The sequence below is a fragment of the Aedes albopictus genome, chromosome 3, assembly GCF_035046485.1.
Source record: "Aedes albopictus strain Foshan chromosome 3, AalbF5, whole genome shotgun sequence".
NCBI lineage: Eukaryota > Metazoa > Arthropoda > Insecta > Diptera > Culicidae > Aedes > Aedes albopictus.
Genome location: NC_085138.1, coordinates 78,356,550 through 78,381,549, shown reverse-complemented (window position 1 = coordinate 78,381,549; position 25,000 = coordinate 78,356,550). Strand labels below are relative to the sequence as shown.

Sequence of the window (25,000 nt, the reverse complement as noted above, 5' to 3'; positions counted from 1 at the left end):
ATTTTTGTTTCGTGGAAAATCATTTTTCTAATATTTTTGGCTGATATTCAGAACTGTTCTGTATATCTCAAAATGGTTTTTGGTGTATTTTAAAGCGTATTTACATTTTTTAAAAATCATTGAAAAATTAATGTTTTAGTCACCTTTTAGAAGTCATTGTTTATTTTGTATTGAATTGCTACAATTAACATATTTTAAATTTTTCCCAAATCATTTTATCCTTGTTTAATAGTTTAAGGTAATCGAATACACTCTAAAATTATTTTCCTTAAAATTACAGGGAAAATAAAATTTTCTGTGAAAAAAACTTAAAATAATATTATTTCAACAATAATCATAAAATCTCAAAATGTTTTCATCTCAAAAAACCCGTTCCCCAAATTGGCTTCCAGGAAAAATATAAAAGTGTGGGGATGTTCAAAAATAAAAATTAGAAAAATCAAAAACTGAAATTCACGAAATTGAGAATTAAAAAGAATCATCTTCCAAATCATGTTTAAATCGATGTTAGATGACGAAAAATGATATTTAGATCAAAATCAAAAATTTGGGTATTAGAGGGTTAAGATGACCTAGGATATCCCGACTGATCTGATACTGTCTATTGAACTTTCAGAAGACTTACTTACTTAGATTACAAATCTTAGCTTTGTACACTGGAAGAAGTTATCGTTACACCCGTAGACTTTAGGATCTGAACTCAAGAATAGTTCAGATGACCTAGGATATCCCAACAGATCTGATACTGTCTATTGAACTTCCAGAAGACTCACTGGACATGATAGATTTCAAATAGTAGCTTTGTATAATGAAAGAAGTTACCGTTACATCCGTAGACTTTGGGTCTATACTCAAGAATAGTTCAGATGACCTAGGATATCCCAACAGATCTGATACTTCGAATGAATATACCTTTTAATTCCGCCGTACTTTTTAATTCAGCCCTATTTTACTTATTCTTTGATAGATACGCGTATTTCGACTACCACTTGTAATCTTCCTCAGTGTCAGTTATCCATTCTCATTCGAAGAGGGTTCGAAAAGTCGGTACAAGATCTGATACTGTCCAATGAATTTTCAAAAGACTTACTGGACAGTAAGTTTTTATAATGAAAGAAGTTACCGTTACAGCCGTAGACTTTAGGATCTAAACTCAAGAACAGCTTGGATGTCCTAAGGTATCCCGACGGATCTGGTACTGTCTATTAAACTTTCAGAAGACTTACTGGACATGATAGATTACAAATCGTAGCTTTGTAATGTATAATGAAAGCAGTTGCAGTTGCACCCGTAGACTTTTTGATCTAAACTCAAGAACAGTTTGGATGACCTAGGATTTCCCGACTGATCTGATACTGTCTATTGAACTTTCAGAAGAGTTACAGGACCTGATAAATTACAAATCATAGCTTTGTATAATGAGCTTAGCTTAGCTTAGACTGACTGCACATAGAGTAAGGTGGGGCAAAAGTTCGACCTTAGTTAAAAATTCAACTTTTTTCAAGAAATCGAAGCAGATAAAAATAAATGAATACCGTGTGGTGAATCTACCATCCATGAGCTAAAAATTTGCTGAACAAAGTTACGCCAAATGCCTTTTCAATTTTGAGTTACAACACTTTTTGTATGTGTGTGTCTAATTCGAACTCTTGCCCCACCACTGGGGCAAAAGTTCGAATCTAGTGTTTGTGGAATTTCGTTCATCGTAGCACACTATTTCGACGCTTTGGTCATATGAATACCTAATACCAATTAATATTTGATGTTGGAACTGAAATACACTTTAAAGTTCGATCTGAATTTTACCCAAATTAGGGTTGAATTTACTACACCAAAAATTATTAGTTTTTTTCCGCCAAATTCCAGATGAAACAACATTTATTTTCAACTTTGATCGAATTTTCTCACTAATTCCATCATTTTTAGAGATAATATGTACATTTTGCAGAATTTTAGGTTTTTACCTAAAGTTGCTACATGACTCGAACTCTTGCCCCACAATTCGAACTTTTGCCCCACTATGGGTAAAATATGATTTCCAATTTTTTTTTGCAAAAAGTTATACATGCTAAAGCATCTTCAAAATATACCAAAGTTACCCCCCAAAATAAAATATCGAATTCGATTTCATTACAATTCCATTCCATGCGTTGGAAGGACCATCGCATATTACAATTTTTTGATCAAAAACCAACATTGTGTCATCATAACTTTTCGAAATATTGATCAATTTTCATAATTTTTGGAGTGAAAGACTCTTTTTCAAAAAGGCTTCGAACAACCTTGACACCCGAAAGAAATAATTTGAATTGAGCTCAAAAACTTCAAAAGAAACTCTTGCCCCACTTTACTCTACATGCTAAAGCATCTTCAAAATATACCAAGTTACCCCCCAAAATAAAATATTGAATTCGATTTCATTACAATTCCATTCCATGCGTTGGAAGGACCATCGCATATTACAATTTTTTGATCAAAAACCAACATTTTGTCATAACTGTTCGAAATATTGATCAATTTTCATAATTTTTGGAGTGAAAGACTCTTTTTCAAAAAGGCTTCGAACAACCTTGACACCCGAAAGAAATAATTTGAATTGAGGTCAAAAACTTCAAAAGAAACTCTTGCCCCACTCGGACTTTTGCCCCACTTTACTCTATCTATGGTTGCTACTCCGTGATTGACCTGAACCAATGACAGTTGCACAATGAATCAACTGATTAATTGAGTGGGAGTAGTGAACATTCTCACTGTGCACGCTTCAGAGGCTCTCTTTAACGGTACAATAACGGCGCCGGCCACGTCCTTACAGTCAGGTTGAAAGAGGGAAGGAATGTTAATAGCAACCTGTTACACACTAAGATTCAGATGTTCCAACTCAGAAATTATTTCACTGAGTTCAGTGTTTTTTTCCATCTTTTTACTGAGTTTTCAACAGCAGAATTATTTCGGTACACTCGGTAATCATATTTACCGTTTACCAGTAACGTGTATCAGTAACTTTTGACAGTTTATTATCTGAGCTCGGTAACTCATTTACAGAATATCCGCAAAAGAAACAACCGAGCGTACCGAGGTAAATCTGCTGTTGAGAACTCAGTAAAGAGATGGGAAAAATACCGAGCTGATCTTAGTGTGTATATGAAAGTAGGCGTTTACCGCACGTCTCCACCAAAGGCTGCAGGAAGGAGTGATTGTTAGTAGGGAAGGTATCGTTGGGTCAGGATTCACTTTGATAAGTAATATGACCTTTCCAAATCATAGCTTTGTATAATGAAAGGATTTACCGTTACACCCGTAGGCAGTGAAGAGAATTGTCAGACAAAAGAGGCACAAAATAAACAACAAAGAAGACGCGGCGATTCCTCATTATCCCAGCTGGTAACAAATAATGACATGATCTGGAAAAAAAATTGTTGCAGACAGGGCGGAAGCTGAAATTGTCAACTCGTGAATAATCAATTATTACCAACCCAAACTCGAAATTTCTTGTTGATATATCTTCAATAGACTTGCAGTGTTTACCGACTCGAAGTTACCGCTCGAAAATCACATTGCAAGGCTTAAAAATCTCTAAACTCGTGTTGGACGATCTTTGTCCTATTCTGTACAAGTTGGGACAAACTTATATCGCATTGGGTGGATTGTCGCAACAAATGCATGTTGCGACATTGTCATTATTATTGCGCGATGGTTGAATTTTGATTCACTGCCAGTAGGCTTTAGGATCAAAACTCAAAAATAGTTTGGATGACCTAGGATATCCAGAAAAAAATATTCTGCGTGATATTCTAACATTTTTATGCTATTGAGCACCAAAACAACAGAAAAAAACGTAGAAAAAGTTCCATAATAACGCTTGAAAAAATTCCGGCTTCAAAGGGTTAATGAAAAAAATCTACCAATTTTGAAGGAATCTTCCAAAAATCATGTAAGAAATGTGCCAAAGTTCTGAAAATGGATCTTCCAAGAATCTTGCATTGAATTCACCATGTTTCTCTCCAGAAACCTAGTGATGGTATTGGGAAAACATTTACCATAAATAATACTAGACATTACTCAAGGACTAACGTAAGACTTCGCTGAGATTATTGTTGGTAATCTACCGAAAATTTCCGAAAATTTTAAAAAATATCACCAGACAGAAAATATTCCAGATTATAAATACTGTTTTACTCGTGCCAGTGATAAAAAGTTGCATGAGCATGCCAGTGTGGGAATAACCTACTGCGGTGTGCATTTCGCCCAAAATTGTCCCGAACCCTTCAATTTTCATTGTATTTGTTTGTATATCTGTGAAAGTAGGCCATCCGCAGATGAACTACTCCGGATGTTATGAGCCTCATTCTGTCTATCCAGTGTACACTTTGTTGTTGGTCGCAATTGCATTGGAGTGCTGGTGGTGCTGCTACTACACAACTGCAGACTATGACAGGCAGGCTCTATGAGTAATTGGATTGGTCACCGTTCATTAACGGCTCTGCTACCACCGGAAGTATTATTGCACATTATTTTCCGAAACACAGAGAGCGAGATATGAAAATAGGTCGACACAATACAATTCATCTGACATTCTTCCTCATAGAGAAGAAACAATTACCACACAGATGATAGATGGCGGAATGTAAAATTCGAATTGAATACAATTTGCACAAACTTCCTCTCATTAACCTTAACCGCAGCTAAGTAGCTTCCGATATTGATCTGTACTGTCCCGTTCTGACATATTAAGTTAACTACACTCTGGGTGATCGCTGCACGCTGGAATTACAGTTACGGGCAACACGATAAGAACATCCCAGTATAGAATACCGAAGATGTTTAGCAGCACGCTCACCACATGAACATTGAATTACATTGACAAAAATGCGAATACCAAAAGAAAATAATATTTGTTTCCATTGTTCCGTCCACCACTGTGGGTACTACTAGTGCACAGTCGTGGAGTGTCAGCAGCAGGAAGCAGTTGACCTTCCGTGCGATTATTGAACGTTGTTCGTTCGTTCGTTTGTCGTTCCACAACGGAGCAACGGCAAGCATAGGTAGGTACAATTGGCAATGACTAATGGTGGCGGCAGTCAGTGAACGGGTAACAACAGTAACGACAAAATCACCATAAGGCGTGCAATCACTTGGATTTCATCGCCGGCGAGGTAGACGACGACTACGACGATGACAACGTGAGGTGACTGGTTTCCGAAGTGTCAGTTGATTCGCATACCCACATAACGGAAATGCGACTATAACACCACCGGTTCAAGTTAACAGCACAGTCTATGTTTGGGCGCGTGCGCTTAACTCGTCCATGGCCATGGGTCGCCACCACATGGAAGTGTTGAACCGGGTTTGTTCGATGTCAATCAAAAAAACCACATCCAGCCAGCGGTGGTAACCTGTCCTTGAAGGTATGATTTGTGAGGTTTGCGAAAAAGTAACTGGATTTTTGCGATCGAGGTGAAAGGTTTTAGCTTTATTGATGTTCAAATTTGGTAATGAGGCTTACGTAGAATGCTTCCTACTGGCTATAATGTGATTCCAAGGTAGTCACTTATCTTTTCTCAATGAATTGAAGTGAAAGACTTCTAGTCGGCCGCTGAATAACGTTGAAACCTCCAAACTAGGCCTTGGATAGGATAGAACAGAGTCCTTCTGAAGCAGGTTACCGGAAGTGCATGGATGGTGTGGCATCCAAGACATTGTTGCAAAAAATGGCCCGGAAGATTACGTTAGAAAGTGTGAAAATGGAAGTTTCTATTCCCTTCAGAAAGCGCGAGCGCTGTGCAATTTTAGCATCAAACAGGCGCACGTCCTGAATGATTAAGATCATTTAATTTGTTAGGTGCTTTCAAATTGTCAGATATTTTACGTGATTGTTTAACTTAGTATCAAGTTTTTTATGTTATTGAATAATTTATTTATTCACTTATTGATTTAGTTCGAATGGTTGAAATCAGCTTGAGCTTGAGCTTGATTGACCTCCCGTGGATGCGACTCCAGTATCGCCAGACCAGCTACATTCACACAAGGAATCAATGAAATATCTACCGGGAACTAAACAGGCATCTTCAGTGCGTGAGTGTTGGTGATCTTCTATTTTTAGGCGATTGCAATCATTTGAATCCACATCAGACCGAATATACCTCTGCGTCTGCACAAATTAATGCAGATGTCGGAGTGTTGGTGGGATATGGTTCGCAGAGCGTTCACACATTGGTGCGTGGATGCCTGGCGTAAGGTGATAGCATTGTTTGTTCTGAAGATAATGCGGCACAGTTCGCTTAGTTACATAACACGTATGCGTTGTCTGATAGATTGATACTGTGCTGTGAAAATTGAAAGGAAGGGGGAACGTAATTTTTTTTCAACCCGTTTCTGATTCTAGCGATGACTATGAACGGACATATGAATTATGCAAGAGTTGTATATGATGGGAGGAGAGAGAAAGTACATAGAAAGGTACAAAGTAGGAGCAAAAAGGGACGGGTCAAGGATTGACCCCAGGACCTTCTGCATACGAATCGACCACAAGACCACAAAGCCCGTCTGCCATTTAGCTTGGTTGAATTCATCTGACAAAATGTTTTAACCCGTAACTATTTATAGGACACTAGGACAGTGCTTTTAAATCGAATATCTTGAGAATTACACAATATTTTAACATATTGCCTTTGGAGAAATTGTTCGTAAGATCCATACTTAGTACATGATGGACAATTTACTTTAGAACGGCTCACTAGGTGACACAAACGTAGTTGCGAAGCGTACATCATATGTATGTCCGCAATTTACGAGTCCAATTTCAACCGTAAAATAAATTTGTTTTCTTTAAATCTTAACTACTGTTTTAGGACAGACTCGTTAGAATCCCAAGATGGCCACCACAATGACCGACTTTTGCACCTACCCTAATTTCATTTAAAATCAAACCAACGAACCGGATCTTCTTATGTTAGGCTTATTACAAGTGAGCAAGAACAAAATAAAAATTACACTATCGTTCAAAGTGTTTGTCCTTAATGAAGTGTGTGTGTGTGTGTGTTTGGCAGAGTTGTTTATATGGATGTGAATCTTCTGTATTCAAATGAACTCTAGTTACAAATTCCCTGACTAGATGGCGCTGTAGAAGAATTAATTTGATTTGACAATATCTCAGCCCTACAACAAGATACAACAACCGTTTTCTGCAAATACGTTTATCTAGCTAAACTTAAATGGTAAATGTAACAGTTGGCACTGGGACGAAAAACAACTTCCGTTCCTAATATCTCATCTTTGTTAAGGGATATAATGATGGCGTTTTCAACCAAACCGTGTTGTTCGTAAGCGCTGTGTGTCGATAAGGTTTCTAATTAGAACTTATTGTAGGTGAAAATATACGAAGCTACACTTCGAATTTGCAAGGACACAAATATGAAGAACCGAATGATGGTATGCGCTGAAAAGTTCATCGATTGGTCATCACCAGAGAATAGCCAATCGACCAACTTTTCAGCACAATCCGGTGGTTGGTTCTTCAGATTTGTGCTCCTGAAAATTTGTGATATGGCTTCGTCATATCTTCACCACGGCCTTTTCCAGGAATCAATTCATTAAAATATTGAGCGATTTTTCCGATATTTCTGAAAGTGTTTCTCTTAGGATTTCTGTCAGGATTAATCTCCTGAAACTCTTTCAGGGATTCCTCCCTGATTTTTGGTGGGATTTCATGCGGAATTCCATCTGGGAATACTCCAAGGGTTATTCCTGGATTTTTCGATGATTCCTCTCGGGCTTCAATCTAATACGAACGCAGTCAGGACGAGAAAGCATCCTGGAAAGTAATCAAGGTAGATTAGTGATTAGGCCCAATTATTTTCATTTTTAAAATTGAGGCTTTTGCCATATCAATGATATGATGCAATCGTCAAAGAAACCAGACGTAAAGCGTTGTATTTGCCGTCAAGATGATTCTTCGAATTGTCCAAAGTTAATCAACCAATTCTGAAACCATACTCCTCACAAAGTCGCGAGACGGCGAGATACGACACCTGTTGCCGTAACTACTGCGTTACGTAGCAAGCTGATGAAGCTGGTGAACCAACCGACTTTTATTTTGAGAACCCCTGAATGTCCAACAAACATCAATGCTTGATACTCCAATATAACTAGCTTTGCTCGAGAACTGCACGCAACAGTTTGTAGATAGCACGTATTGAATTCCATCCCCATTGTTCTGATTCCAGTCATTTTAGTTCTCTTCACATGCGCAGTAAGCATAGAAGAAATCCCTGTAGTAAAGGGACTTGTTTAGTTAGTTGTTTTAGTTGGAACAGTAGTAGGGAAATCACCTAGATAATACAGAAATGTAGGTAAAATATAAAATAGAATTTGAATATGTACTATATTTTAAAAAAATTTGCAGTTTTGAAGCTGCGTAGTTCAGTTCAGCAACTCCAAGGACTGTGTTTTCACCGTGAAGTTACATCAACAACACCAATAGCAATATTTTCACCAACGTATGCTTGGTCAGCTTTCTTTTTCTTAAATGATGCACACATGAGAAAAAAAAAATGATTCCACTTTTCCACCGATATATTCTTTCAGCGATATACAGTGCTTGCAAAATGAAGCATTTTCCCTCGAACGGAGAAAAATTTTCTCCTCTTTGGCCGACACTTTTCAACCCAGAGCGGTAGCTGTATACCTTCATTGGCTAACATGCTTCAGAAGCAAGTGGGAGCATGAGCAATCAAATTTTTTACTGAGAGTAAGAAACGTTGTTCTATATGCGTGGTGGCTCTCTGTATCTTTTCTTCACCGGCGCATACAGCAATGAATATACTTAGTTTTTAGCCCGTTTTTACAGTGCAAATAACATAAACTCAAATTAAATCGATGACAATAGTCACGTACAACATTCCCATACCAACAGAATGATTGTTTTTACAAGTTTTGAGCAACAAATAAAACCACTGAATCCTGAATCATTTCCCCATCTGCACACTCACCGCAGCAACTAAGCATAAACGATCACCAGTCAGTTTGCTTCACAGTTTGATACTGATAACTGATCGTATTCTTCATATTCACTCAGATTCAAGCGCTGGCGATATATGCTGGGATTGCTTCCGGAATTCCTTCAGAAACTGCTCCTCGGATTTCTTCATTGATTATTCGCGGGTCTCTTTTAGGATTTTCTCCTAAGATTCCTTCAAAGATTCCTCTCTAGAAGTTTTCAGTAATTTCTCCAACGACCAGGATTTATTCAGGTATTGTATCAAGGATTCCTTCTGAAATTTCACCGTTTTTTTTTTCTGGGATTCCTTTTGGGCTACTCCCCAGCATTTTATTTTCAGAATTTATTAATTACTTGCAGGATTACGCCAGGCATTTCTACGGGATTCCTACAGGAACTCCATCTAGGATCTCTTTCGGGCTTTCACCGGGGATTTATTCAGATATTTCTTCAGAAATCCTTCAATAATTCTTCCCGCGATACTATCATGAATTTCCCTCGGAGTTCCTTCAGAGATTTCTGCCGGAATTGCAGTTGTTATGAGAAGGGCGCAAAACTTGAGTTCGCGCCAAATCAAGTTGAAGGTAAGGTTACGTTTTTTTACTACTCTACATTAATAAAAAAAACACTTTCAGCTGGAATGGACTGATTTGGTGCTCGGTGAATATTAGACTTTTGATTCGCAAATCAACCCGGCTCATCTTGATTATTGCGAGCTTCTGCAAGTGAATTTAAAGACGTGTCACCAAAACTTTCGGCCATTTTTTTTTTTTCAAAAAATATTAGGGTAAAAACACTAGACTTCGTTCTTTAAGAACAATGTTGAAATGTTTCAAGAATCTGCAAAGGTAAATACTTAGGAATAACCTCACACTTACGCCTTCTGCATATTGTTTAATACGATGCTCGATGTAGTTTGACTGCCCAGGGGAGTAATTATGATAGTTACGAATCTCTAGCTTCCGCTCCGATTATTGTAGCTGTAGAATTGATTTAGTGGACACTTAAAAACTCTACACGCTGCAAATCTCCAGGAACAAATCGTGTTTCTCCTATTTTTCCCGTGGGATTCAAATATTTCGAACATGATTTGCATAACTACTTCTTTGTAGTTTCTCTATTGGGTAATTTCATGGCGCGAAATTACTCTATTGACCAATCCAAATGCTAGTGTGGTAGTGATTTTGTTCCAAATTCCCGTGTTTAGAATTTGTAAGAACTTTGTGAACATCTTTTATTTTCCCTTATATGGAGAGGCTTGCAGTAGGTTTCGTGAGATAAAATTTGGAGAACTCAATAGTACTCTGTGCCTACTCATGAGAACTCACATCCCTCCCAATTTGGGATGTCCACAGTGACTCTTTTACACAAAATTGCATGCGTTTTCATGAAAGCACTCGCTGGAACATAGTTTTTGATTTAGTGGTATTTTTGAATTTTGAGGATGCTTTCGATAACGTGTTTTTCAATGTCATATTGAAGATCGCATGGCGTCACAGACTACCTCCAATAAGCAATAGGCTCTCGGCTTATGCGTTTTACAGTGCCCTTTTCAGGAAACTTTTTAAACCCATTGTTCGATTAGCTGTGAGCTCTACCCGAGCAAAGTCTAACAACGAAATGATAGCAAATCAAAAACACGATTTTTAATCAGCAGCAAATTGATATCATATTTTGATATCAAATTATCTTGATTAATTTCGATTTCAAATTTTGATATCGTTTTACTGTCATTCAAAATTATTATATATATTTAAGTTTTTAAGTCATTTCAAAACTTCTAGGCGACCTTGTATAGAGCATCTAGTGATATACCATCAGTGCAATTAACGTATTGCATTTAGGTTTCCATATTATTTGAAAAAAAAAACTCTACATTTAACGATTTATCATTTTTTCACACTGATAGCAAAAGCAGTAATCAATTTGCAATCACTGATAGCAGGAATTATTTCCAACTTGCTCTCACAGGAACATTTTTCTGCTTTCATTTTTGAAATCGAAATTTGTTTTCGATTTGCTGTCAGACTTCGCTCGGGTAGTTACGTCTATGCAATATTTCTCTCTTTTTAAGGTACCCTCGCCTAATCTTAATCTCAAATCCCATTTTCCCTGATGTAGATGGTGAAATAGACTTATATATATGGCGATGGTACAAATGTCCCAAGTTTAGGATAACAAGCCTCTGGAGCCGACCTTCTGATACCTTAAGATTTTCCCAGGATTTTTTAAAGAATTCCATCTGAAATTCTCCAGGGATTATTTCTAGGTTTTTTTATTAATGTATATTTTAACTAAAAGCTAATTCTCAACTTCGATTTCTAGGATTATTTCAGTGGTTTCTCCCGGAATTGTTTCAGACATTACTTCTGAGTATGCGCCAGAGATTCCTCCCGGGATTCCTTCATTATTTTTTCTCGGGATTTTTATTTGAAACTTTTTCCAGCATTTCGGCCGAAATTCTTTCCAGGATTCCTCTAGAATTATTCCAAGGATTCCTCTCGGGATTCCTTCATCAACGAACACACCAAAAATCCATTTGAGATTTCAGTGAAATGGTCAACTGAACAACAATCAGCAAACACACGTTTCACTGATAAATCAACAGTTTGGATTTATTTGATGAAATTCTTGGAGCACGTCGGGTTCAGTGAACGGGTCACCGACGCCGGTCGGTCGAATTCACTAAAATGTCGGTGCATTTGGCTGCTCTTTTGGTAAACCATTAACAACCACGATGAGAGCAGAAATTGCTGAAAATTTCAGCAGTGTTTTTTACTGAATATTGCTGAAATTGCAGTTCGGCAAAACTTAACACTTTTCTGATTTTCAGCGAAAATAAAAATTATGTGCATGCTCGATCAGCAATCTTCTTCAGAAATGATGATGAACTATTCTTACTGATGATCATATATTGTCAAGACTTCACATAACATCACAAATACGGAATCAATTTAAATTCCATTTGTAATAATGCACTTTCTTTGAAACCGAATACTTTGCCAGATGATCGCGAAAACGAATAAAAGACTAACGAATTTCAGAACAACGGATCTAGTAATCTCCAACGAATTTCAGTAATCTACCCAGATTTCCTTTCGGAATTCTTTAATTAATTCCTTCCGAGCTTCCGCCGGGTGATTTCTAACGGAAGTTCTAAGATTCTTTGAGGGACTATCAATCGGCTGGGAATGCTTCCGAAATTCCTTTATTTATTATTCGCGGAGTTCTTATGGAATCCTCCTAAGATTTCTTCAAGGATTTCTGCCCAGAATTTTTCAGAGATTTCTCAGGTTTTCTTTAGGGATTCCTGGCAGAATTTCTCCTTTGATTCCTCTCCAGCATTTTTTTGGATTTTTTTTTTATTAAATCCTAGCAGGATTACTACAGGGAGTCCTTCCGAGATTCCTTTCAGGATTTCTCCTAGAATTTAAATAGTTTATGGACAGCGCCTAAGAGAATTCTCTACTTTTCTGAACTATTTTGATTGAATTTAAAGGAACGAATCCTGGTGAGAAGCAGCTGAACATATGTTATATAGCAATTGCTGATGGTAATTCTTGTTGAAGAGCATCCATAAATGACGTAGCATTTTTTGGTCAATTTTTGACACCCCTCCCCCTCACAGCCTAGTTTCGTTTACCTACTAATATAGGGTAAAAGGGTATAATGCGCCCCACCGGGGCAAAACGCCCCACTTCATTGTCTAGCGATTCAAGCGCTTTTCGCATGCGTGATCGATTAGAAATCTCAAATATTGAAGAATTATTGTCATCAAGCTGGTCCTTTAGTGGATTGGTACAGAAAAGCAATAAAAATATCAAAAAGTCTGAAATCGAGGCTTTTGGCGTAATATTTTACCTCTTGTAAGCTGACTTCATTGTAAACGAAGCTAGTTCTGTTTGCTTGTGTTACTTTGCAACTTTTATGCAGTTAATCACTTGTTGAAAGACCCTCCTAGGATATGCATGTGGTGGAATTATCCCCTGGGACAGTTTTATCACGGGGCTGGACGTTTTTCTTTTGATGGAGCGTATTGCCCCGTTTGTTTTGAAAAGGCAAATTTTGGAACGTTTTCGAAAAACGTTTCAAAGCTTCCATAGCCACCTCTCCAAAGGTAAAGTTCGCATGCAACACTTCACTAACTTTAGTAACAACGATTTGCAGTGAACAATAGATGGAATAAGCCACCAGTTTCAGATATATTGCCATTTCTGCTTAGGGGGGGCATATTATACCTGTTTACCCTATGGATCGTTGCAAAACCAGTGACTACTCTCTCCACTATGCTACGTCATTATTTTGGACACTCCCTTGTATTTTTGAGAGATCTCTTTTTAAACCAACAGGATATACATTATTATTTTTTTTTTAATTTCGTGAAAGTTTACTAATTTGTCTTAGATTTGTTTTTTTTAGAGCTCCCAAAGGATTTGACGAAGCTTCTAGTGACATTTCCGATTAACATATCCTCCTGAACAAATTTTAGTGGTGTTTCAGATTGAATCTTTAAAGCAAGTTCCAAGAAGAATTCCTGAATTGATTGGTACCGAAGTTCCGAGAAGAAATGCAAGCAAGAATTCTGGCTATATTTACAGGGTTTTTGGACAAATACTAGCAAAAAGGAGATAGCGACATCTCTCCTACGAATCGGTTTTTAGGATATTCGGTCCAGGGTTTCATGGTGTAATTCCTAAACCATATTTCACGGAGAGAAATATGTATTTGCAAACGAAATGAATTACCCAACAAATCCTGGTAAGATCTTCGGTGAAGGTGTATATTTGAGCAGCTCTGGATTTTGTAAATGTACCCCTGAAGAATGCTGCTAGAATTACTTGATCATTGTCTCGATCATCTTCAGAGAAATTTCTGACAGATCTTTGGCAGAAATAAGTGTAGTTTAAGATAGAGCTCGCATATCTACTGACAAATTATTAACTTCTCGAGCAATTTCAAATGAAATCCATGCGCACATTTCTGGAGTGATTTTTGTTAAAAATATCAAAGTTCTTAATCCCATCCTTTCTTATTCATTCTAGATATTTGAAAAAAGGACAATCACGACACCGATTGTTTGGTTGTGTTTGATATTATGAGTGCACTCAATTATCAATATACAAAAAAATACATAAAAATGGGACGAAATAAAGAGCGCTCATAGGCTTTGTTTTGAGTATGATGAATTGGAGTATTGTGCGTAAAACGTGGACGGATACCCTAGATATAAATCCCATATACTGTCTGAAACAGAGCTATTGGTACAATAGGGTAAGTGCATTACTATTACAATAGTAGCAAAAAACTGTATCGGCAGGAGCAATGCACAATAGAAAGACAGTTTCCTCGACTACGAAAATAAATGTTAGCCCTTCCCCAGGTATCCAAGCTCAAACACGCCCTTCGAGCAGTGCATCCGAGACCGTACCACCGCGACACAAATGGTAGGGTACGAATGGAACCAGGAACCGAGTCCGAAACCTGTTTGCCCACTTTGACCGATTAGACCTGCTGCATCTGAAAGTAGGCCTCCCACCGAGAGCGGCGGCAGCAGCAGCACGAACAAAACCGGATTCTATCGCCCGCCGTGGATGCGATGATACCCCCTAAACAAATCCCGCAAGATATTCCCCCCGGGAGATTCATTACGCTCTCCGATGGTGTTTCCTCATAATAATGCCTACCTGTGGGCTGCTGCTGATGTTAGTTGTAGTAGTATCCTCCATAATTTTATCGGTCTCCATTTTCATCATCTCGATGGTGCCGCCGCTGCTGTTACTGCAACTGCAGCTATCAATGCTGCCGCTGTCGTCTATTGTGGTTGCGCTGAGATCCGCGAGGAGTCGTTCCGACGCGGATGACGATCTAGACGGTCACTTTATACTGGTTCCGGACCACGGACAATCCAAATCCCGGATCACACACTCACGCACTATCCGTCACTAGGTAGTCGCACCACACTTGAACAAGGGAGGAAGGGAATCACCCTTGAGATTGCTCTCTTTCCAGACGACCTAGGCTCTTCTTTGACGACTTGAAATATATGTTTGGCACCCGAACGGAGCCAACCAGCCAGAGCTTCTATCTTCCACGAACGAACACCAACACCAAGCACTGCGCGGCGGAGGCACACCGTTTTACTTTTCTATTCTTTGCTTCCTTTCGCAATTCACACACTGAGAAAAGACACCACACACAAACGCAACGCAATCGATGCTTCTTCCGACAATATGCTTCTTCTTTTGGGATCCTCCGCCACGGCACACGGACCCGGAGACTTTTAATATTGAATTTTTATCGAACGCAATCGAGCAACTTCCATGGCAATACCGCACACCGCACGGAACGGAACGCACTTCTCGACGACGACGACTTTCAGCTTCTGTCAGCGCACCAGTCGGGCGCCGGATGGTCCACACTTACGATTCACACCACGATTAAGGGTCGACCGAAGCAGAGCAGGCACGTACCTAATCCTTTCCGGAGAAAACACAGTGTTCAGCCGTTTAGCACAAGAGCGAGAAATTCCGAGAGATTGTGCAAGAGGACAACCTGCAAAACAGAAAAAAGGCAGCAAATCGAAACTCGCATCAGTAAAGTGACAACTAGTTGAGGCGTAACATATGAGAAGGGTCTACAGGGTGTCGTCTACTCATAAACTCAAAATAAAATTTCCTGAGTTTTCCAGGTTTCAGGGGAAATTTTGAAAGTTTACAATGCAAAAAATAACTTAAATTTCTAAAAATGATATGCTTACGTATTTTCGACCGTTTTGTTCTCTTCATCATAAGGGTTTTTTGAAACCTATATTGAACTCAAATTTGGCCTTAATTATTTCCCAAACAAGCTGAATTATACGACCAAGTTTCAGGCAATTTGACCCTCATGACGAAGAGAACAAAACTGCCGATAATACCATAGACATATATATATATATATATATATATATATATATATACATATATATATATATATATATATATATATATATATATATATATATATATATATATATATATATATATATATATATATATATATATATATATATATATATACCAAAGACTAATGATACCCTTCGTCACCCTACTTATAAAACAACTTCAAAGAAAATACCCAAAAATTGAGTAAACATCTTTCAAGTTTTCTGAGTTCCTTCCATTCTGCAGAAGTTTTTCACGAGATATCTGTTGGAGTAGCTCCCGATATTTCTTCCAGAGTTTCTCGCTGGATACCTCCTGAAGATCCATCCAAAATTATTCAAAGTTCCTTCACGAATGTCACTTAGCGGTTTGCCGGGATAGCTTTCCAACAGTTTATTTCAGGATCAGGATTTTCACCGAGTTTTCCGATATTTCTCTTGGATTTTGTCACTGAATTTCGCTTGAAGCTTGGATATCCTTAATATTTCCTCTTATTCTCGGTGTTACTTTTTAAACTTTTTTTTTCCGAGATGCCTCATTTTTTCTCAGGGTTTTCCTGAAGTTCCAGTTGAAATTTCTATAATAAAACTTTGCAGAGTTTGTGGATTCTTTCGAATATTTCTCCGGAAATTTCTTATAAGGAATTTTGTGAGGTATCCCAGGAGTCATTCTGAGGAAAATCCGTGGAAAATCCCTGATGCAAGAGCTCTGGGAGAACCTGTTAAAGAAATCTCTAAAGGAGTATTCAGAATCTTGGGACAATTTCTCCTGCACTAAATTCGTGAAGAACTCCATAACAGATGCTTGAAGGAGCTATAGCAGACATCCAAGGAATATCTTCTGTAGCAACTCTAAGTGAAATTCTGGGAAGATCTCCTGGGGAAGTCCCACGAGGACTACCGAAGGAATCTCCAAGAGGAATCCCGAGAGAAATTCTAGGATAAATTTTGCAACCTCTACGATTTATCCTGATAGAAATTCTTTTAGAGGACTCGGGTAGAAACCCTACTTAAACTTTTTTTTAGCAAAATGCAGGAGGAACTCCGAGAAAATTCTACGAGGGGCTCTGGGAGCAATACCGGGAAGAAATTCTGTGGCATCCCCGTGAAAAACTCCAGGAGAGATCGATCGGAATTCAGGAATCGTGAAAAAAAATGCTGCAATGAATCCGGAAGTTTACCTATCCGGGAAAAGTTCAAAAAGGAATACCAAGAAAAATGGCGAGAAAAATACGGAAGGTATTTTGTGAGAAATCCTGAGAGGCATTCCAGGAGGTATTTCTAAAGAAGTTCCAGAAAGAAACCCTGACGGAATTTCCGGAGAAAATATTGCACAGTGCGCCACAGGTAGCACTAGGCTTCGCGAAACCAAATCACAGAAACGACTGATACGACGGCGAATGATCAGTTGAAAACCGAGAAGAATGCAGCATGAGCGAGAATGCTGCAACACCGTACGAGAGCGAATGAAGCACATTATAGACAGGCGCTGAACAGGCAGTTCTCAGTCTACCGCGCTAAGGACACACGAAAGTTCTACGAAAAGCTGAACCGCTCGCGCAGAGGCTTCGTGCCACAAGCCGACATGTGCCGAGACAATCACGGGAATTTTTTCACGAGTGAGCGAGAGGTGCCAGCAGCATTACAATGAGCACTTCAATGGCGACGTTGTAAGCGCTGAAGGTGGCGTGGTAACAGATCTAGGAGTACTTGCACAGGCCGAGATTCCCAGCCCCAAACATTCAAGAGATTGAGGAGGAGGTTGACCACGGTTGAAAAACAACAAGCAGATCAAATACAAGCGAGCTTCTAAAATACGGTGGAGAAGCACTGCTGAGAGCTTGGTCATTACCAATATTTGGGAGGAAGAAGTATTACCGAAGGAATGGATGGAAGGATCTACAAAAAAAGGCGACAAGTTGGATTGCGGGAGCTATCGCGCGATCAAACTACTGAGCGCTGCCTACAATATACTCTCAAAATTTATGCTGCCGTCTATTACCAATTACAAGATAGTTTGTGGCGCAACATCAGGCTGGATTTATGGGTGAATGCGCTACAACGGACCAGATGTTCGCCATCCTGCAGGTGTTGCAAAAATGCCGCGAATACAACGTACCCACGCATCACTTGTTCAACGATTTCAAATCGGTGTATGATACAATCGATCGAGAACAGCTATGGCAGATTATGCACGAATACGGATTCCCGGATAAACCGATACGATTGATCAAGGCGACGACGGATCGAGTGATGTGCGTAGTTCGAGTATCAGGGACACTCCCGAGTCCCTTCAAATCTCGCAGAGGGTTACGGCTTGCTGTTTAACATTGCTTTAGAGGGTGTAATAAGGAGAGCAAGGATAAACACGAGTGGAACGATTTTCACGAAATCTGTTCAGTTGCTTGGTTTCGTGGATGATAAACTTGAGACGATGACGGAAACGTACATCCGACTGAAGAATGAAGTCAGCCGAATCCGATTAATCAATAATGTTGATTGATTGATTTGTCTTTATTAAAGAGACTTTCAGCCCTTGGCTTCAATAATGTGTCAAAGGCAAAGAACATGATGACTAAAGACTCTAGCGAAAATTGACGCGCCTGCCGCCCCGAGTTTCTATCGACGGTGATGAAATCTAGGCGATTGAAGAATTCGTGTAATTGTACTCACTGGCAACCGCCGACAACGACACCAGCAGAGAAATTCAGAGACGCATTGTGGTAGGAAATCGAGCTTACTTTGGACTCCGCAGATCGCCGTCACACGAAGTTAACTACTCTGATTAGACCCAAATCAATCATTTCATGGCTTTATCGGTCATTTTCTACTCAGAGTGTAAGGGAGTAGAGATCAAAGTGGATGATGAACTGATAGCTATTATAGTTTTCACTAGGTTGCGAACAAGTGTGAAAATTTATAGAAGGTGAAATCAGGCGTGAAGGCCATGTATTGAACAAATATGTACATCGAATGTGTGAAATTTTTGCCGTACCGTAAACCGGGGTCAAATTGATCAGCGGGGTGAAATTGATCACTCGGGTACTACATTATAATTCCATACTAGGAACTCTTAAGCGTCGTAATGATCTTAAACTTTTTACGTCATCTGATTCGTAGATGTCTAAAGATGAGTGTAGACTTTTAATTTTTTAGAAAAATGTTAGTTTTGCCTTATTTTTTCAAGGAATTTGCAATGTATTTCTCATTTAGCTGAAATCATTGCTGCTAAACAATCAATTGCCAATAGGACTTCCCGTGAATTCTCTGTTTTAACATTTTTGTGGAGCCTTGGTTAGAATGTTATGCAGCAAATCAGAATACGAAATTGTTATAAAAAGTTCATTTTATGAAGAAATAGTCATTAATTGTAACAGAAATCACTTATTTCAAATGAAATTGCCTACCTTTAGGCGTTTAATGGGAAATTTTGAAATTTAATTTTGCATTTAAAGTATTAAATTCACTAGTTGTAAGATTTTAGACGCGTTATTCGGTTTTAGAAGAGCAAAATTAAGCGGTGAAGGAAATTTTCCTTTTCAACCGATGCTTAATTGTATATTGATCAATTTCGCCCCAAAATGGCATTTCCAATATTTTGATATTTGAAGTTGTTTAACTTAAAGTTTAAATTTGTTGAACAAAATTCTGTCACATGGTTCCATGGAGATCCACTGGGTACTGGTTTTACAGAAACTCTTTTGGCGATATTTGAACAGACACGTATGCTGCCGTGAATCGCATATCAGTCCCATCTTTGCTGGATTTCCTATGCAAATGGGACAGATATGCGATTCACGGCAGTATGTTATCCGCAAAAATTGTTTTAAAGTGATCAATTTGACCCCGGATTACGGTACGACCTGAAACAGATCGGCTTGGTTGATAGTTCATACTACTAGTACCATACCAAAACTGGCAGAAGTTTCAGGCACCCGACTGTCTATGTATTGTTCTGTTTTCAGTCCTGGTTCTAACGATCAGTGGCATTTACACTTCCGTTCATGCCTATACCGCGGCGTGATCTTCCTATTAGCCGTATTCGATCTTATTGGATAGCACACTTAGCCAAATTCTTACATCAATTTACTGGACTGTACGTGCAGAGGACCAATGCGCCCTTGGAGTTTTCGAACGTGGACGTGTCACGTTATCAGGATGTCGGATAGCAACCCGATTAAAATGGTTCTAGAGAGCCATCCGACCGGTACAAGAAGATGTGGTGGGCAACGAGCTAGGTGGATCGATCAAGTGGAGTACGATTTGCGGACCCTTCGCAGAGTGCGGAACTGGAGACGCACAGCCATGGACCGAATAGAATGGAGACGACTCCTATGTACAGCAGAGGTCACTCAGTCTGACCAGTAGTGCGGTAACCAAGGTCACATTACGACCTATTCTAATCGGACTCCAAAAATCCCTTGCAGTATTACAACTTTGAGGACCTTTTTGCATGTTACGCTTGAATGTTTGACAGCAGCAGTGCAATCGACACACCACTACCAGCAAATTCAACACTGAATCGCATCCGTACGTGCGCTGGATTGCACAAACACATCCCAAGTTCTGTGAGGGCGACGGCGATGATCCCAGCCCACCAGTCCACGGAAATCCAAGAGACCCACAAGAGAGAGAAATCGTCGCCGATCAAAAAGACTACGATATCTTGTCTTCCACTAAATAAAGCAGGAAAATTTAAGAAACCATTATTTACCTGATCGAACTCCACTTCCAGCCAGGCACTAACACTTTCTAAACATTCTTCGTTGACAGTCTGTAGATAAAATAGAACTCCATCGCCCGCTGCTGCGAGTCCTTTGGGGGCGAGCGCAGGAAGGAGGCCGTAGAGGCGGAGACAAAAATGGACGGTTGTCGTCGGGGAAACTATTTTCTTGAATCCACCGCACTGAACTACAGAAACGAACACTTTATCAGTTAATTTTCCACACCGAAAAAATCCAACATACCGTACGGTGGAAAGCACTTTTCACACACGGTTTAGTGTTTCTGTTTTGCAATCGTGCGGAATGTCGTCGATTCCTGCGCCGATGACCGAAAAAGCGAATAAAAACGCACCCACAACCAGAGGCGGAGAGACGAGACGAATCGGAGCGAGCGCGGAGATCAACCGAAACAAAACGGAGCGAACTGCACAGTACGAGTGACGTCAACGGACTGAATCGAACAAAAGCGAGCAGCGGCGGCTGACGGGGAGCGATTTTTGTGTTGCGTGACAGCGCAGTGCAACCAGCGCGCGCGTCACGATGCAACTGACAGACGAAGCTTCTTTATCGATCAGTCCGGGAGCCAGGGTGACGAGAGTTTTCGAATGCGGATTGCACAGTGGGCTCAGTAAATGTCGCAAATATGCATTTTTCGAAACGAAAAGGAGACCGAAGCCCACTTGGGTAAAAACTAACCATACTTCTCCATGTTATTCAGGTGCTGATTGAAGCAGGGGGATGACGAAGGGCCAGAATCAGCATCCGATTCAACATGGCGTCCAATGTTTTTATTTTGATTGCTTAATTCATGGAAAAAATGCACTTGAAACATCGACACTGCTTCACTGCGACATAATATGACATACCGTTTACCCTCGTTGGTTTGACCGCATGTAATCTGAACACTTTTTAGTTTGACCCCCTCTAATCTGCACATCAATCAAACTAAAAATGGTTCAAACGTCATTCTGCTAATGGAACGGTGTGAAACGGAATGCAGAACCAAAACAAAACATCAAATCAGGTTGCCAGTAGTGTATTTTTCGATGTTAACAGAGTTGCTAGACGTTCAAATTAAAAATGAACCCCGTTGGTTTGCATAAGGTGTCGTTCAAACCAACGGGGGTAGACGGTAATAAATTCAAGATTGAGTTTAAATAAGGGTGAAAGTAACATGAGAGAGTTCTCTTCATCGACTCTCTCTTCTTCAAATTAAAGTGACAAGATGCAAGTATGGTTGAACTTTTTGGTCATAAATCGCTAGGTTGCGATGCAATCTAGCGTTTAAGTGTAAAAAAGTTCGATTGAATTCGCATCTTGTCACTTTAATTTGCAGAAGAGAGAGTCGATGAAGAGAACTCTCTCATGTTACTTTCGCCCGGATAAAAAATACAATAGAAAAACATAGGATTCCAATGTAACAGTACCATTAAAAACCATTGTTTCACAATAGAATTCAATGTTAAAATAACAATAGAAAAACAATAGAATCGAACGTTTCTAACAATAGAATCAATTGTGAATGAGCATTTCAAATTGAATTGTATAGGTTGTTAAGTATCGTAACAATACAAAAAATGACTTTTTTCCATACTAGTTTTTTCGCAAAACATAAGATTCTATTGTAAATTAAATGTTAGTAATGCCGATATGTCCAACCAAATATACAGAAGATTTTTATGTATTTGTATTGTTTTGAACAGTTAAATAAGCCGAGAACATTCTGTTTTGAACTATGATTTTACATTAGATTTAATGGTTTGGGGATGGTTTTCTATTGTGATACTGAAGATTCTTATGTTTTCGAATTGTTTCAAACAGTAAAATTCTTAGTAAACGTATTGTTTTCAGATTATTTTATTTCTGGTTCCACATTTGATTCAATTGTTTTGGAATTGTTTTCTATTGTGAAACAAAACATACTGTTGGTACTGTTTTTACATTGAATTCTATGGTTTGGGTATTGTTTTCTATTGTGAAATAGAAGATTCTTATGTTTTCAAATTGTTTTAGACAGTAAAATGTATAGTATACGTATTCCTTTGAGCAGTGACTTTATAACTGGCTCCACATTAGATTCTATTTTTTGTAATTGTTTTCTATTGTGAATCAGAACATTCGTTTGTACTGTTTTTACATTGAATTCTATAGTTTGGGTATTTTTTCTATTGTAAAACAGAAGATTCTTATGTTTTTAAATTATTTTGGACAGTGAAATGTATGGTGAACGTAAATATTCGTTTGAGCAGTGATTTTACTACTGGCTCCACATTAGATTCTATTATTTTGGAATTGTTTTCTATTGTGAAACAGAATATTCTGATATTTTGGAATAGTTTAATTTTACATAAGTATATCATGATTTTGAAATGGTTTAATCTATTTCTGCTTATTGATTTTGTTACTGAGTGCTAGAAAAAACTCAAACAAAGCGAAACTGAACTATCATTATGCATTTGGGCTAAAAGCTTGTATATTTTAAGCTACATTTTAAGAGCACAGATCGAACAATCATCGAATATTTAGAACACTCGTGTTGTAAATCGAGTAATGTTTAATTGCATTTGTGGTTGAAGCTTAATCTCCCATGCCCCACAGCCAGATAACTGGATTTAGCAGACTAAGCATTATATGTGGCAACACTATAAGCGGCATGATGGAACCGTGCCTAAGCGCGCTAAGTGTTATTAGTCCACTAATGTAGTTGCATTTAGTGGGTGATGAGGTACAAAAGTAACATTACAGCGTGCTTAACCATTATTGTAGCACTTAAAAATACTCGATATACTACAGCTGGAACCTATATTGGAAGATCGTTCAAATGCAAAAGATGATTTTAATACAATGACACATTTGTGTGTCATTTTGGGACTTTTGGGAAAGCATACATCATTGTACAGATTACAAGACAGATCATAAGTCCTTTAAATTTTGACTACACAAGCTACTAGCCAAGGGCTGAAAGTCTCTTAAATAAAGACAAATCAATCAATCAATCAATCAATCAACTACACAAGCTTCTAGTTTGAATAGCCCTTCAAATATACGGATTGCTCAATGTCCTAATGCAAAAGATAGCACAGCAAAGTTTTGTTTAAATGTTCGCGTAAGGCGCTTTCACAAAATTCATGAAGGTAGTTCGTGTGCATCGGGTCTTACTTCGACAACGCCAGCCCCTTCTTACCACTCCACCCCACTCGCCCCTTACCGTAAAACCATGAGGCTAATACATTTCAAGTAACGTCCTTCCTAAATCAATTTGCATCCGGAAATCTTCCATCCGTGTTCCGCATTACGTCGCCGGGAATGAGCTCCAGTTGCTCGTGTTTCCTTGTCCGCGACTCGAGCTCTGATGAAAATCGATTGCATTATGCTGCTCGTCTTGCCGGCAGTCTGGTATTTAGCATCGTCCGGGGTCGCAGTGTACCGCATTCTCCAGATCTTCCGCAGTAAATCGATTTGGAGCATGAATGCCGCAGTCTCAATCGAACCTGCAATTATCATGACAGCGATGCCAATCAGAATGATTCTAACTTCACTGAATAAAAACCTACCTTTCTCAGCATTTTCCTGCTACCCCGCATCAGAAGATTCCTCCGGCAGTGATCCAGTACACTTCGTGGACGGCGATGGCTTCCGTTAGGACAGCTGGACACGCTCCGTAGGATTCCCTTTACCGGTTCTAGTTTGGGTCCACTGGGAATACGGACAGGAACTCGGACCCGGACGGGAAGAAGCACAACCGCTACACTTTTTGTTTTTTTTTTTCTGCATGACACCAAAACATGCACGGTAAAACAAAATTCCCAAAATTTGATGATAAAAACACACGGAAAAAAAATAAAATGCGTATGGTAAAACATATGCAAAACAATACAATCTATTGTTACATAATAATGTTATGTTTTGTATTGTAGATACAATTTGCAAATATATTTTTGACATTTGAAAAACAATAAGTACATTTTTATGTGGACGGTACTTTCTATTGTAAATCAATGGTATCAACAGAAAATCCAATGGTTCATTTTTATACGGGCGCCCTTATTTAAACTCAATATTTAATATTATAATATTATGCGTTGCGCGAAAATTTGTACGCGCAAGCGCCCATACATCTCCGCCTGTAAGAAAAATCCTTATTCGGTGTTTTCGGCGCAGTATTCCTTGGCCAATTCGCGCACTTATTGTAGAAGACACCATAACGATTAAACATACCAGCGAAGGTCTATTAGCGATTTTGCACCTTTTTCGCTCTCTATTTTCTTGCAACGGGTAATATCGTGCAATGTGATAAAGAAAGCGGGAAAGAAAGAGAAATAATCATTGAAAAAAAACCATTTCGTTTGAAACGTGTTA

At 38.8% G+C, this 25,000-nt stretch overlaps 1 protein-coding gene across 4 annotated transcripts in view; it reads right to left on the bottom strand.

Moving 5' to 3' along the window:
* Positions 1-25,000, bottom strand: part of LOC134289964 (beta-TrCP) — a 355,456-nt gene that overhangs the window by 157,024 nt on the left and 173,432 nt on the right. For 2 of the 4 annotated variants that reach the window (XM_062856819.1, XM_062856822.1), the window contains exons 1-2: positions 20,632-21,111; positions 14,680-15,547 (exon numbers count right to left, since the gene is read on the bottom strand). In XM_062856819.1, coding sequence (XP_062712803.1) covers positions 14,680-14,748 — 69 coding nt within the window. In that variant the 5' untranslated portion in view covers positions 14,749-15,547; positions 20,632-21,111. Of the gene's footprint in view, positions 1-14,679; positions 15,548-20,631; positions 21,112-25,000 lie in introns of those variants that run through there. The other 2 variants (XM_062856821.1, XM_062856820.1) reach the window with 2 other exon arrangements.